Source organism: Melanostigma gelatinosum (assembly GCF_949748355.1).
Source record: "Melanostigma gelatinosum genome assembly, chromosome: 15".
Classification (NCBI taxonomy): Eukaryota; Metazoa; Chordata; class Actinopteri; order Perciformes; family Zoarcidae; genus Melanostigma; species Melanostigma gelatinosum.
In genome coordinates, this window is record NC_136648.1 from 427,501 (window position 1) to 443,433 (window position 15,933).

The following is a 15,933-nucleotide window of genomic DNA, read 5'->3' on the forward strand; positions in this document are numbered from 1 at the left end:
GGGCGGTGACTATCCCAAAATCTGCTGCCTCTGTGAGCGGACATCTTCAGCCTCAAACCATTAAAACGTATTCAAGAAATACAACTGGGGAGGCTCCACTGTCTTCACTGGCGTCCATGAATGGAGAAGGACTTCTTACTGGAACTACAACACACGGATGTACTGAACAACCGTGAGACTAAACTCTTTATTAACAAAGAAAGGAGGATGAACAGCTAAATAGTGAACAGCTCTGGTAAGTTAAATGCAGTAGCTTTAACTGCCATAAATATGATCTATGTCATTTAATATGCTTGTTTATATTATATATTATTTGTACAACTTATATGGATTTTCGTTTGGTATAATATGTGATAGGGACTATTGTTACGTCCTATGTTGCGCGGGGGACACATTTAGTCGGTGCACATCAACAAGACGACGCGCGAAGCGGCAGCGGTGTATAAGTGCAAAGTCTTAAAGTTAAAGCGTTAAAGTTAAGTTAAAGTTTTTAAGTGATCTACTTTGAAGGTTGGTGTGTTTTCCAGTGGACTCGTTTCTCCTCTCCGTGTTGACGGATTAATAAATCCGTCAGGAACAAGAACTATGGAGTCGTGTGTTTCCTGGAGCGATAGGAGAGTTACTGCTCTGTTCATGTTTCAGTCGTGTTGTTTTCATGATATGGGTAATATTGTTCCTCTGATATGAATACTATTTGAATGGCTCGTGCTCTTGAGTGTGTCGCGGAATGCGTGTTTTAGCTGAATTGATTTTGACTCATTGTTCGTTGATGCCGCCGCATCCCGTCATGTGCGTGTTTCTGCCCTCATCGTGTGTTTGTAGTGTTGAGCTTCATCTCTACGAGTGCAGGCCCAGCTGTAACATGCACGGCCCGCCACTGACACACACACACACACACACACACACACACACACACACATACATACATGTGTATATAGTCTTATATGCCTTACGTCTTATCAATGAAAGCTATAATTTATGCAAACACAAGTAATTAAATTCATACTTTAATTTAAAAAATGATGCAATTAATCAGTAAATCAATAAATAAATGAAGAAAAACAGAAGAGAAAAATATTTATTATTTTAGTTAAACATTTGAATATTTATTCATTAATTGTATTTATTTATTCCAGTATTTATTACCTTTTGATTGATGAATAAGTACTTTTTTCATCTCGATATCAATAATCTACCTGCAGAGATTAATTCTGTTTGAAGTCTAGTTTCCAATTGAACGTTTTTAATGTAAATAGTGAACGTAGTGCAACTGTTCAGTGAAAGGAGTTGAAGTGGAAGCAGTTGAAACATGAAACCGACCAATCAGATGACCTCAGCAGTTGGAGGACTACTTCCCGAAGGTGTCCATCATCTTGCGGTTGCTGTCGGCCTGCTGGGCGATCTGCTCGGCTCGAGCCATCTCCAGGACTCCTCTGAGGAGGTGGAAGGTCAGATCCAGAGAGATGGGAGGCTCCTCAGACCTCCTCCACTTCTCCACCTCCTCCTGAGCTCCGCCCACCGCCAGAGAGGAGGAGCCTCCACCTCCGCCCACCTGGAAGGACAACTCCTCCCCCAGGTGGAGCAGCAGCGGTCGGGGGAGGAGGAGCAGGCCACGGAGGCCGGCGGTGGAGGAGGAGGAGTCGACGGGTCGAGAGTCAGCAGAGCGAGGGAGGAGGAGGCCGAACAGAGCAACGACCCACAGCAACACCTTCATCTTCATCAGGTACAACCTGAAGGAAGACAGGCGGCTTCACAGGATGCCTGCAAGGACAAGCTGTGGGATAGAAACACAGGAGACATGTCACATCATATATAATGTTGATATATATATACACATCATTGGTGGCCGTCAGGGCCTGCAAGGCCTTCTCTGCTGGCCTGAACAGAATCACAAAGTTATATCTGTCTTATAATTTAATAATTTTTCACAAATACACTACATGTATTGTAATATTTTTCCCATTGTCTTATGTTCTCATTGCACAGCTCCTGTCTTCCTCAGTTGCTCTGCTTCCAGTGCAGCTTGTTTTAAGTAGAGCTTTTATCCAATCAGATCTCACCTCTGTGTCTCTAGGTAGAACAGAGGCAGAGGCCTGCTGACTCTCAAGTGCATCATGTGCACTTTAAGTGAACGGAGACGATGTTGTTGATCGTCATCGTGTTCAACCAATCAGATCTTTAGTTTGACATGTTGGGCGTATTCTTTGACGTGTCAGAGCTGCTAGCTGGCCTACAAGTACGTGATTGGTCAGTGGGCTAGCCTGACGTGTTGGGCGGTGACAATCCCAAAATCTGCTGCCTCTGTGAGCGGACATCTTCAGCCTCAAACCATTAAAACGTATTCAAGAAATACAACTGGGGAGACTCCACTGTCTTCACTGGCGTCCATGAATGGAGAAGGACTTCTTACTGGAACTACAACACACGGATGTACTTAACAACCGTGAGATTAAACTCTTTCTTAACAAAGAAAGGAGGATGGACTTTGTCTTTAGATGGTGAACAGCAGCTCTGGTCATTTAAATGTGTTTGTTTTTACATCTGCAGTAGCTTTAATATGCTTGTTTATATATTACTATTAGTACAACTTGTTTTTATGAAGATGGATATTTGTTTGGTTTTATATGTGATAGGAACTATTGTTACGGTCAATGTTGCTCTGGGGACATATTTAGCAGGTGCCAGTGCTGGCAACTTGGTGACTTTCCAAACCCTCATGGAGACTTTTTTTTTTTTACTAGTGACAAATCTAGCGACTTGTTCTGGTGTTGTTGGAGACTTTTCTGGTGTTTTGACGTTAAAGCACGTACGTTCTGCACTGTGGTGAACGAGCAGTGATTGAGTATATATATATATATATATATATATATATATATATATATATATATAGATCTATATATATATAGATCTATATAGATCTATATATATATAGATCTATATAGATCTATATATATATAGATCTATATATATATAGATCTATATAGATCTATATCTATATATATATATATATATATATATATAGATATAGATCTATATATATATATATAGATCTATATATATAGATATAGATCTATATCTATATATATATATATATATATATATATATATAGATCTATATCTATATATATATATATATATAGATATATATATAGATATAGATCTATATAGATCTATATATATATATATATATATATATATATATATAGATCTATATATATATATATATATATATATATATATATATATATATATATATATATAGATCTATATAGATATAGATCTATATAGATCTATATATATATATATATAGATCTATATAGATCTATATCTATATATATCTATATCTATATATATATATATATATATATATATATATATATATATATATATATATATATATATATATAGATATAGATAGATAGATATAAAACAAATGCGAGCAAACTGTTCTATCATTGGTCTGATTTTTATGCGGCTATAAATAGGCTCTGTTGCTTTTTGTAAGGGGGGGGGGATTGGGGGTGCGTGAACCCGGTCGGGATGTAGAAGGGGGTGCATGGCCTAAAAAGTTTGGGAACCGCTGCATTAGACGATTATAAAGGCCTGCAGATATTTAATGAAGTGAAAATACAAAACATTGTTCTCTTACCTGATCGTCCTGCAGAGCTGCTGTCTGTCTGTCTTTCTGTCTGTCTCTCTGTCAGTCTGTCTTCATCCACCTCTCAGCTGTGATGTGTCTCTGTGCCTCTTCAGTCAAACAGAAACACTGGAGCTGTTTCTACTTTATACACCGGTGAGTGTCGGGGGGGGGGGGGGGGGGTCTCTGCACGCGCTCAGACGCCTCTTTGTGAATGGGGCCGATCATGAAGATGATGATGAAGATGTGACCTTTCTTAGCTTGACTGTGGACGCACTCTCTGCCCTTCATCTCCTGCAGTAACAGAAACACTGTGACAGCTTCACAGGTCTGTGTCTGAAGGCGTCTCTGCTCCAGTTCTTCAACCTCACTTTGTTGAGTTAGTTTGTACAGAGCGAGGATCATTCGGGGTTCCAGCGAGAAAGTTTAGCGAAGAGCGTGTCGTAGAATGCACTTTTCAGAAAGGAATACAATGAATGCTACACACGTTATTGTGAGGATTTATGTCTAACTCTGCTGTATTTTGTGGTGACGCCTCCTATTGACTTTGTCCATTTCCTGTCTTTTCCCTTGACTGAGAGAAATAAACTCTCTTGGTATTGAAATAGAACTCTGCTGTCTGAGTCTGCATTCGGGTCCATGAACACACCACATCATAACAGAACGGACTGACCATAACTATGGACCCAGCAGCCGCAGCAGGATTTCCACCTGCAGGTCCGTGAGTCATTTGTTCCGTCTCCTGAACCTTTCCACGGAGACATGAGAGGATGCAGAGGTTTTCTGCTCCAGATGACGTTTGTGTTCAACCAACAGCCCTGCACGTATGCATCGGACAGTTCTAAGATTGCCTATCTAACCGGGTTGCTACATGGCCGTGTTCTCGACTGGGCCCAGGCCTGGTTCACTCAGAACCTGTTGGATACGGTTTCTTTTGGACAATACCTGGAGGCGTTTAAGAGAGCTTTCGACCACCCTACATACTCTCAGGTCGCTGTTCAGAACCTCCTCCGCCTCAGTCAGGGCTCTGCTAGCGCCGCTGAACATTCCATTGACTTTCGCATCCTGGCCGCAGAGTCCGGTTGGGAGGAGAGGGCGCTAAAGGGGTCACCGTACCCCTGTCTGCCCGGTGCGCCCAAAAGAGAGGGCTCGCCAGTAAGAGTGGGAATACTGGCGAGCGACTCCACCCGACTTCCCCGTTCCAAGTCCCGTCTCACACTACCAGCTAAGTTATGCCTGCCGTCCGGTGCTCCACCGGTCTTGGTCCTGATTGACTCCGGAGCAGAACAGAGTTTTTTGGACTCCTCCTTGGCCTTCGCTCATGGGATTCCCTTGGAGGAGTTGGAATGCCCTCTTCAGGCAAACGCTCTGGATGGCAGTTGCTTGACCAATATCACGCACCGGACTTGCCCTATTACCCTGCTTGTGTCAGGAAACCATCAACATGAGATCTGTTTTTACATCTTCTCTACGCCCCTGACGCCCCTGGTTCTGGGCCATCCTTTGCTCCTGGACCACAACCCACAGATAGACTGGGCAGGAAACAGAATCATCGGATGGAGCCCTACATGTCTTTCGAGGTGCATCAAGTCCGCCATTCCCCGGCAGACCTCTTCTCTCCACACCCCTACTACCGGAACTGATCTCACCTCGGTCCCTTTGGAGTATGCAGATCTCAGCGAGGCATTCAACAAGGAACGAGCCCTTTCCCTGCCACCCCACCGACCCTACGATTGCGCCATAGAGCTATTCCCCGGCGCCACCCTGCCCTCCAGCCGACTGTACAACCTTTCCCGACCGGAACGCGAGTCGATGGAGACCTATATCACAGACTCCCTCGCTGCTGGAATTATCCGCCAGTCATCGTCCCCGGTGGGAGCAGGGTTTTTCTTCGTGGCCAAGAAGGACAAGAGTCTCCGTCCTTGCATCGACTACCGAGGGTTAAACCAGATCACCACATTCAGAACAAGTACCCACTACCCCTAATCAATTCTGCTTTTGAATCCCTACCCGGTGCCACAATTTTCACCAAGCTAGACCTCCGCAATGCTTACCACTTGGTTCGGATACGAGAGGGGGACGAGTGGAAGACCGCTTTCAATACTCCCCTGGGACATTTCGAGTACCTGGTCATGCCATTCAGACTTAGAAATGCACCAGCCGTTTTCCAGGCTTTGGTGAACGACGTGCTCAGGGATTTTCTCAACCGGTTTGTTTGTCTACATCGACGACATTCTGATTTACTCCTCAAACCTAAAGGAACATTGCCACCATGTCCGTCAGGTCCTTCAGCGCTTACTGGAGAACCAACTCTTCATCAAAGCCGAGAAATGTGAATTCCATGTCACCTCCGTACAGTTTCTTGGTTTCATCATTGAGGAGGGTCAGATTTCACTTTCGGCGTATCGGTTTTTATGCTCGGCGAGGCACGGCGCATTTTTGATTTTTACTGGCTAACGATTCTGTCAATCAACACCAGCTTACGCCCGCTGTCTTCTTGAGACTGACGCGTCGAAGGAGGTGTTATTGACTGAAATTGACCAATCATAGGCTCAGAAAGCCTCACTTAGGGTGCTTCTCAAGTCTCTTAATTGTCATTTCCTCGCTCCTCGGTCCTCGCTTGAACCGGAAGCAGTTTCTGCGCCGGCATATTGACGGCCGTCCCAAAGCTCGAATGTAGCTCAGAGGAGCGAGGAGCCGTGACCGAGGACCCACGAGAACAGACTTCCAGGAAGTGTTTAACGGCCGACACGCCCCCTCATTGGTCATCAGTCATGTGATTGGACGCTGCAGCCGATCGGACTGACTGACTGAGTTTAACACCAGAGTGAAGACAGATCACAGAATAAACTCGTTATATTTGATTAGGTTTCTGATTCAACATCTGGTTTAAATAAATGTTCATTGTAGTCTGAACAACAAAAGGACCACAAACAACTTTCTACATTTATTAGAAAGATTTGTGTTCATGATCTGATATTTCCCTCAATAACTTTATTATGAATACAATTAAAATGAGAGAGTGCTGAGAGACAAAACACTTTACATCATTCCTGAGTGTTTGAGTTTTATCATTTAAGAGAAACAACAATCATATTCTGGGTTATTTAATGACAGTCACAATTTCAAAACGTACAGACGCAAATAATTCATAAATAAGACGATCTCATCCCGCTGGTAGAAATAGATCCTGAGCTTATAAACAGAACACAGTTTAACAGACTACAGAGAGAAACACTCTACAGTGGTGATCACTGTGTGTCTTTATTAGTTATTCGTATTATTAGTTACTGTTATTAAGTACAGTGATCATGTGAACAGACACTAACTTATCAAAAGTCTCTTCAGCTGTTAAAGCCGACTGACAGCTGATCAGCTGATCAGCTGTGATCAGCTGATCCTCCGTCATCAGAAACAGACGTCGCTTCACGTGACGCAACTGAGGAAAGGACGTCTCATGTCTCCTAAAACATATTTCCTCGTTCCTCTCTCCTTGCATGGTTTCCTCTATGCATCCCTGGTGGGAGGGACTAAGATGCAAGGGAGGGAAACGGGGATGCAATTAAGAGACTTGGGAAGTACCCATACACACAGGAAGACTGGAACACAGACGAGAATCATCATGGTTCACAGGCTTAGAGAGGGCTCAGGCTGTCAAAATGATGCCAAACTGCTGTATTTGGATAGATTGAACACTATTAGTGATAAAACAAGTGAAATATATAGTTATATCGTGTATGAAATTACAATGGAACAGCTGGTTCCAAAATGACAATTTTGCTTCACCTCGCCTGACCTCTCTGACCTAAAACCTCTCTAACGTGTTTCTGCTTCACTTAATCAAAGCCAACATTTGCATAGAGACTGTTGACATGTTGTGCTATGATTTGGGAGATGTTTTAAGGTACCCACTGCCTCATTTCAAGAAATACTAACAATAAAAGAGCTTTTTTTTCAGGTGAACCTGAAACTGTTAAAGTTGAGCTGTGTGCCATCTTCATTTACTCTTAACCAGTAACATATATGCTGATATTTACACATCTGAACAAATTATTTCAGTTAGTTATCTTTATTATAACATCAAAATTATTCAAATAGACCTTGTAATTACAGAAAGACACTCTTGTTCGTATGGGTATGCAATCTTCGAGCAGAGGCCTAAAATAGGGCTAGGTACCCAAAAGTTTGTTAAAGTTAGTTTGTTTATGTTAGTTAGTTTAAGTTAGTTAGTTATAGTTAAGTTAGTTAGTTATAGTTAGTTTGTTTAAGTTAATTAGTTTGAGTTAGTTACTTTAAGTTAGTTAGTTAGAGTTAGTTAGTTGAAGTTAGTTAGTTCGAGTTTAATTTGTTTAAGTTTATTAGTTTGAGCTAGTTAGTTAGAGTTAGTTAGTTTAAGTTAGTTAGAGTTAGTTAGGGTTAGTTAGTTTGTGTTCGTTAGTTTGAGTTAGTTTGTTTAAGTTAGTTTGAGCTAGTTTGTTTGAGTTCAGTTTGTTGAACTCAGTTAATTTAAATTAGATTATTGAAGTTAGTTAGTAGTTTATTAACTCAGTTTGTTGAAGTTAGTTAGTTAAAGTTAGTTTATTAAACTCAGTTTGTTGAAGTTAGTTTGTTAAACTCAGTTTGTTAAATGCATTGAACCAAAAGGTTAAATGTATACATATAATTCATAATTGTAGTGCTTTAATAATTACAAACATGAATTTATACCTTCAATTTCCACCAGTTTACCTTGTTTAATATTGTTTAACCCTTTAAAACACCTTAAAATACGTTAACTATTTTGACTTTAAAAAGTCTAAATGTATCAATATCTTCATTTAAAATAAAAATGTCATTAATTTATTTACTCTTTTTTCAGACTTAAAAGTCAACATAAAACATACTGAATGTGAGTTGAAATAATGAGATTAAAAAAAATAAATGATTTTCAATGAAAGTACCAAAAACATAACACTTAACACAAAGAAAACATTTAATCTATTTATTCCATAAATATCAGGAAAAACAAAAGAAACAATTGTGATAAAAGACATTTAAAATGAGAAGAAAATGTTTTATAAAGTGAAGACGTGTCAACATTTTATTTCTCCTCTGAAATAAGTAAAACGTAGAAAATAAAACGTTTGGACGGCCGGAGGTTTGTTTAAAGGTCGATGTGTCGATGACCTTTCAGTGTTTAGAAAAATAAAACTGAAACATCGTCTTTGATTTAAATCATGATGTTTGTCCAGATATACAGAAACACTTTAATTTAGTCTGTGATAACAGAACTCACCTCCACATTCAGATGTATTATGTGTATTTATTTATACATATGTAAAGTAATTCAATAAACATAACATAAAACTTTAAGTTGAAGTTTTATGTTATGTATATTTAATTATATTTAAGCACTTCTGAGCATCTGATAATGTGGGGGCTGTGTAAAAATGGCTTGATATTACATTACATTATATTTCTGTCATTTAGCAAACGCTTTTATCCAAAGAGACTTACAATAAGTGTATTCAACATCGGTATTCAAGAGAACAACTAGTCACCAGAAGTCAAGTGCAACAAACTAATATGAATACAATAAGTGCAACAAACTAATGTGAATACAATCAGTGCAACAAACTAATGTGAATACAATAAGTGCAACAAACTAATGTGAATACAATAAGTGCAACAAACTAATATGAATACAATAAGTGCAACAAACTAATGTGAATACAATAAGTGCAACAAACTAATATGAATACAATAAGTGCAACAAACTAATATGAATACAATAAGTGCAACAAACTAATATGAATACAATAAGTGCAACAAACTAATATGAATACAACAAGTGCAACAAACTAATATGAATACAACAAGTGCAACAAACTAATGTGAATACAATAAGTGCAACAAACTAATGTGAATACAATAAGTGCAACAAACTAATATGAATACAATAAGTGCAACAAACTAATATGAATACAATAAGTGCAACAAACTAATATGAATACAATAAGTGCAACAAACTAATATGAATACAACAAGTGCAACAAACTAATATGAATACAATAAGTGCAACAAACTAATATGAATACAATAAGTGCAACAAACTAATATGAATACAACAAGTGCAACAAACTAATATGAATACAATAAGTGCAACAAACTAATATGAATACAACAAGTGCAACAAACTAATATGAATACAACAAGTGCAACAAACTAATATGAATACAACAAGTGCAACAAACTAATATGAATACAACAAGTGCAACAAACTAATGTGAATACAATAAGTGCAACAAACTAATATGAATACAATAAGTGCAACAAACTAATATGAATACAACAAGTGCAACAAACTAATGTGAATACAATAAGTGCAACAAACTAATGTGAATACAACAAGTGCAACAAACTAATGTGAATACAACAAGTGCAACAAACTAATGTGAATACAATAAGTGCAACAAACTAATATGAATACAATAAGTGCAACAAACTAATGTGAATACAATAAGTGCAACAAACTAATGTGAATACAATAAGTGCAACAAACTAATGTGAATACAATAAGTGCAACAAACTAATGTGAATACAATAGGTGCAACAAACTAATATGAATACAATTAGTGCAACAAACTAATGTGAATACAACAAGTGCAACAAACTAGTATGAATACAATAAGTGCAACAAACTAATGTGAATACAACAAGTGCAACAAACTAATATGAATACAATAAGTGCAACAAACTAATGTGAATACAATAAGTGCAACAAACTAATGTGAATACAATAAGTGCAACAAACTAATGTGAATACAATAAGTGCAACAAACTAATGTGAATACAATAAGTGCAACAAACTAATGTGAATACAATAAGTGCAACAAACTAATGTGAATACAATAAGTGCAACAAACTAATGTGAATACAATAAGTGCAACAAACTAATGTGAATACAATAAGTGCAACAAACTAATGTGAATACAACAAGTGCAACAAACTAGTGTGAATACAATAAGTGCAACAAACTAGTGTGAATACAATAGGTGCAACAAACTAATGTGAATACAATAAGTGCAACAAACTAATGTGAATACAATAAGTGCAACAAACTAATGTGAATACAATAAGTGCAACAAACTAATGTGAATACAATAAGTGCAACAAACTAGTATGAATACAATAAGTGCAACAAACTAATGTGAATACAATAAGTGCAACAAACTAATGTGAATACAACAAGTGCAACAAACTAGTATGAATACAATAAGTGCAACAAACTAATGTGAATACAACAAGTGCAACAAACTAATATGAATACAATAAGTGCAACAAACTAATGTGAATACAACAAGTGCAACAAACTAATATGAATACAATAAGTGCAACAAACTAATGTGAATACAATAAGTGCAACAAACTAATGTGAATACAATAAGTGCAACAAACTAATGTGAATACAATAAGTGCAACAAACTAATGTGAATACAATAAGTGCAACAAACTAATGTGAATACAATAAGTGCAACAAACTAATGTGAATACAATAAGTGCAACAAACGAATGTGAATACAATAAGTGCAACAAACTAATATGAATACAATAAGTGCAACAAACTAATGTGAATACAATAAGTGCAACAAACTAATGTGAATACAATAAGTGCAACAAACTAATGTGAATACAATAAGTGCAACAAACTAATATGAATACAATAAGTGCAACAAACTAATATGAATACAATAAGTGCAACAAACTAACATGAATACAATAAGTGCAACAAACTAATATGAATACAACAAGTGCAACAAAATAATGTGAATACAATAAGTGCAACAAACTAATGTGAATACAATAAGTGCAACAAACTAATGTGAATACAATAAGTGCAACAAACTAATGTGAATACAACAAGTGCAACAAACTAATATGAATACAATAAGTGCAACAAACTAATGTGAATACAATAAGTGCAACAAACTAATGTGAATACAATAAGTGCAACAAACTAATGTGAATACAATAAGTGCAACAAACTAATGTGAATACAATAAGTGCAACAAACTAATGTGAATACAATAAGTGCAACAAACTAATATGAATACAATAAGTGCAACAAACTAATGTGAATACAATAAGTGCAACAAACTAATGTGAATACAATAAGTGCAACAAACTAATGTGAATACAATAAGTGCAACAAACTAATGTGAATACAATAAGTGCAACAAACTAATGTGAATACAATAAGTGCAACAAACTAATATGAATACAATAAGTGCAACAAACTAATGTGAATACAATAAGTGCAACAAACTAATATGAATACAATAAGTGCAACAAACTAATGTGAATACAATAAGTGCAACAAACTAATATGAATACAATAAGTGCAACAAACTAATGTGAATACAATAAGTGCAACAAACTAATGTGAATACAATAAGTGCAACAAACTAATGTGAATACAATAAGTGCAACAAACTAATGTGAATACAATAAGTGCAACAAACTAATGTGAATACAATAAGTGCAACAAACTAATGTGAATACAATAAGTGCAACAAACTAATGTGAATACAATAAGTGCAACAAACTAATGTGAATACAATAAGTGCAACAAACTAATGTGAATACAGTAAGTGCAACAAACTAATGTGAATACAGTAAGTGCAACAAACTAATGTGAATACAATAAGTGCAACAAACTAATGTGAATACAATAAGTGCAACAAACTAATGTGAATACAATAAGTGCAACAAACTAATATGAATACAATAAGTGCAACAAACTAATGTGAATACAACAAGTGCAACAAACTAGTATGAATACAATAAGTGCAACAAACTAATGTGAATACAACAAGTGCAACAAACTAATATGAATACAATAAGTGCAACAAACTAATGTGAATACAACAAGTGCAACAAACTAATATGAATACAATAAGTGCAACAAACTAATGTGAATACAATAAGTGCAACAAACTAATGTGAATACAATAAGTGCAACAAACTAATGTGAATACAATAAGTGCAACAAACTAATGTGAATACAATAAGTGCAACAAACTAATGTGAATACAATAAGTGCAACAAACTAATGTGAATACAATAAGTGCAACAAACTAATGTGAATACAATAAGTGCAACAAACTAATGTGAATACAATAAGTGCAACAAACTAATGTGAATACAATAAGTGCAACAAACTAATGTGAATACAATAAGTGCAACAAACTAATGTGAATACAACAAGTGCAACAAACTAGTGTGAATACAATAAGTGCAACAAACTAATGTGAATACAATAAGTGCAACAAACTAATGTGAATACAATAAGTGCAACAAACTAATGTGAATACAATAAGTGCAACAAACTAATGTGAATACAATAAGTGCAACAAACTAATGTGAATACAATAAGTGCAACAAACTAATGTGAATACAACAAGTGCAACAAACTAGTATGAATACAATAAGTGCAACAAACTAATGTGAATACAATGAGTGCAACAAACTAATGTGAATACAAGTGCAACAAACTAGTATGAATACAATAAGTGCAACAAACTAATGTGAATACAACAAGTGCAACAAACTAATATGAATACAATAAGTGCAACAAACTAATGTGAATACAATAAGTGCAACAAACTACTGTGAATACAATAAGTGCAACAAACTAATGTGAATACAATAAGTGCAACAAACTAATGTGAATACAATAAGTGCAACAAACTAATATGAATACAATAAGTGCAACAAACTAATGTGAATACAATAAGTGCAACAAACTAATGTGAATACAATAAGTGCAACAAACTAATGTGAATACAATAAGTGCAACAAACTAATATGAATACAATAAGTGCAACAAACTAATATGAATACAATAAGTGCAACAAACTAACATGAATACAATAAGTGCAACAAACTAATATGAATACAACAAGTGCAACAAACTAATGTGAATACAATAAGTGCAACAAACTAATGTGAATACAATAAGTGCAACAAACTAATGTGAATACAATAAGTGCAACAAACTAATGTGAATACAATAAGTGCAACAAACTAATGTGAATACAATAAGTGCAACAAACTAATGTGAATACAATAAGTGCAACAAACTAATATGAATACAATAAGTGCAACAAACTAATATGAATACAATAAGTGCAACAAACTAACATGAATACAATAAGTGCAACAAACTAATATGAATACAACAAGTGCAACAAACTAATGTGAATACAATAAGTGCAACAAACTAATGTGAATACAATAAGTGCAACAAACTAATGTGAATACAACAAGTGCAACAAACTAATATGAATACAATAAGTGCAACAAACTAATGTGAATACAATAAGTGCAACAAACTAATGTGAATACAACAAGTGCAACAAACTAGTGTGAATACAATAAGTGCAACAAACTAATGTGAATACAATAAGTGCAACAAACTAATGTGAATACAATAAGTGCAACAAACTAATGTGAATACAATAAGTGCAACAAACTAATGTGAATACAATAAGTGCAACAAACTAATGTGAATACAATAAGTGCAACAAACTAATGTGAATACAATAAGTGCAACAAACTAATGTGAATACAACAAGTGCAACAAACTAGTATGAATACAATAAGTGCAACAAACTAATATGAATACAATAAGTGCAACAAACTAATGTGAATACAACAAGTGCAACAAACTAATATGAATACAATAAGTGCAACAAACTAATGTGAATACAATAAGTGCAACAAACTAATGTGAATACAATAAGTGCAACAAACTAATGTGAATACAATAAGTGCAACAAACTAATGTGAATACAATAAGTGCAACAAACTAATGTGAATACAATAAGTGCAACAAACTAATGTGAATACAATAAGTGCAACAAACTAATGTGAATACAATAAGTGCAACAAACTAATGTGAATACAATAAGTGCAACAAACTAATGTGAATACAATAAGTGCAACAAACTAATGTGAATACAATAAGTGCAACAAACTAATGTGAATACAACAAGTGCAACAAACTAGTGTGAATACAATAAGTGCAACAAACTAATGTGAATACAATAAGTGCAACAAACTAATGTGAATACAATAAGTGCAACAAACTAATGTGAATACAATAAGTGCAACAAACTAATGTGAATACAATAAGTGCAACAAACTAATGTGAATACAATAAGTGCAACAAACTAATGTGAATACAACAAGTGCAACAAACTAGTATGAATACAATAAGTGCAACAAACTAATGTGAATACAATAAGTGCAACAAACTAATGTGAATACAAGTGCAACAAACTAGTATGAATACAATAAGTGCAACAAACTAATGTGAATACAACAAGTGCAACAAACTAATATGAATACAATAAGTGCAACAAACTAATGTGAATACAATAAGTGCAACAAACTACTGTGAATACAATAAGTGCAACAAACTAATGTGAATACAATAAGTGCAACAAACTAATGTGAATACAATAAGTGCAACAAACTAATATGAATACAATAAGTGCAACAAACTAATGTGAATACAATAAGTGCAACAAACTAATGTGAATACAATAAGTGCAACAAACTAATGTGAATACAATAAGTGCAACAAACTAATATGAATACAATAAGTGCAACAAACTAATATGAATACAATAAGTGCAACAAACTAACATGAATACAATAAGTGCAACAAACTAATATGAATACAACAAGTGCAACAAACTAATGTGAATACAATAAGTGCAACAAACTAATGTGAATACAATAAGTGCAACAAACTAATGTGAATACAACAAGTGCAACAAACTAATATGAATACAATAAGTGCAACAAACTAATGTGAATACAATAAGTGCAACAAACTAATGTGAATACAACAAGTGCAACAAACTAGTGTGAATACAATAAGTGCAACAAACTAATGTGAATACAATAAGTGCAACAAACTAATGTGAATACAATAAGTGCAACAAACTAATGTGAATACAATAAGTGCAACAAACTAATGTGAATACAATAAGTGCAACAAACTAATGTGAATACAATAAGTGCAACAAACTAATGTGAATACAATAAGTGCAACAAACTAATGTGAATACAACAAGTGCAACAAACTAGTATGAATACAATAAGTGCAACAAACTAATGTGAATACAATAAGTGCAACAAACTAATGTGAATACAAGTGCAACAAACTAGTATGAATACAATAAGTGCAACAAACTAATGTGAATACAACAAGTGCAACAAACTAATATGAATACAATAAGTGCAAC

The 15,933-nt window shown here is 35.4% G+C and overlaps 1 protein-coding gene across 1 annotated transcript; it reads right to left on the bottom strand.

Moving 5' to 3' along the window:
* Nucleotides 1–1,348: 1,348 nt before the first annotated feature.
* On the bottom strand, nucleotides 1,349–1,720 carry LOC306788970 (corticoliberin-like; the record flags this gene model as incomplete). The annotated part of the gene is made up of 1 exon (XM_079284709.1): nucleotides 1,349–1,720. The coding sequence occupies one exon, from the start codon at nucleotides 1,718–1,720 to the stop codon at nucleotides 1,349–1,351; it is 372 nt and encodes a 123-aa protein (XP_079140835.1).
* Between the last annotated feature and the right edge of the window lie 14,213 nt (nucleotides 1,721–15,933).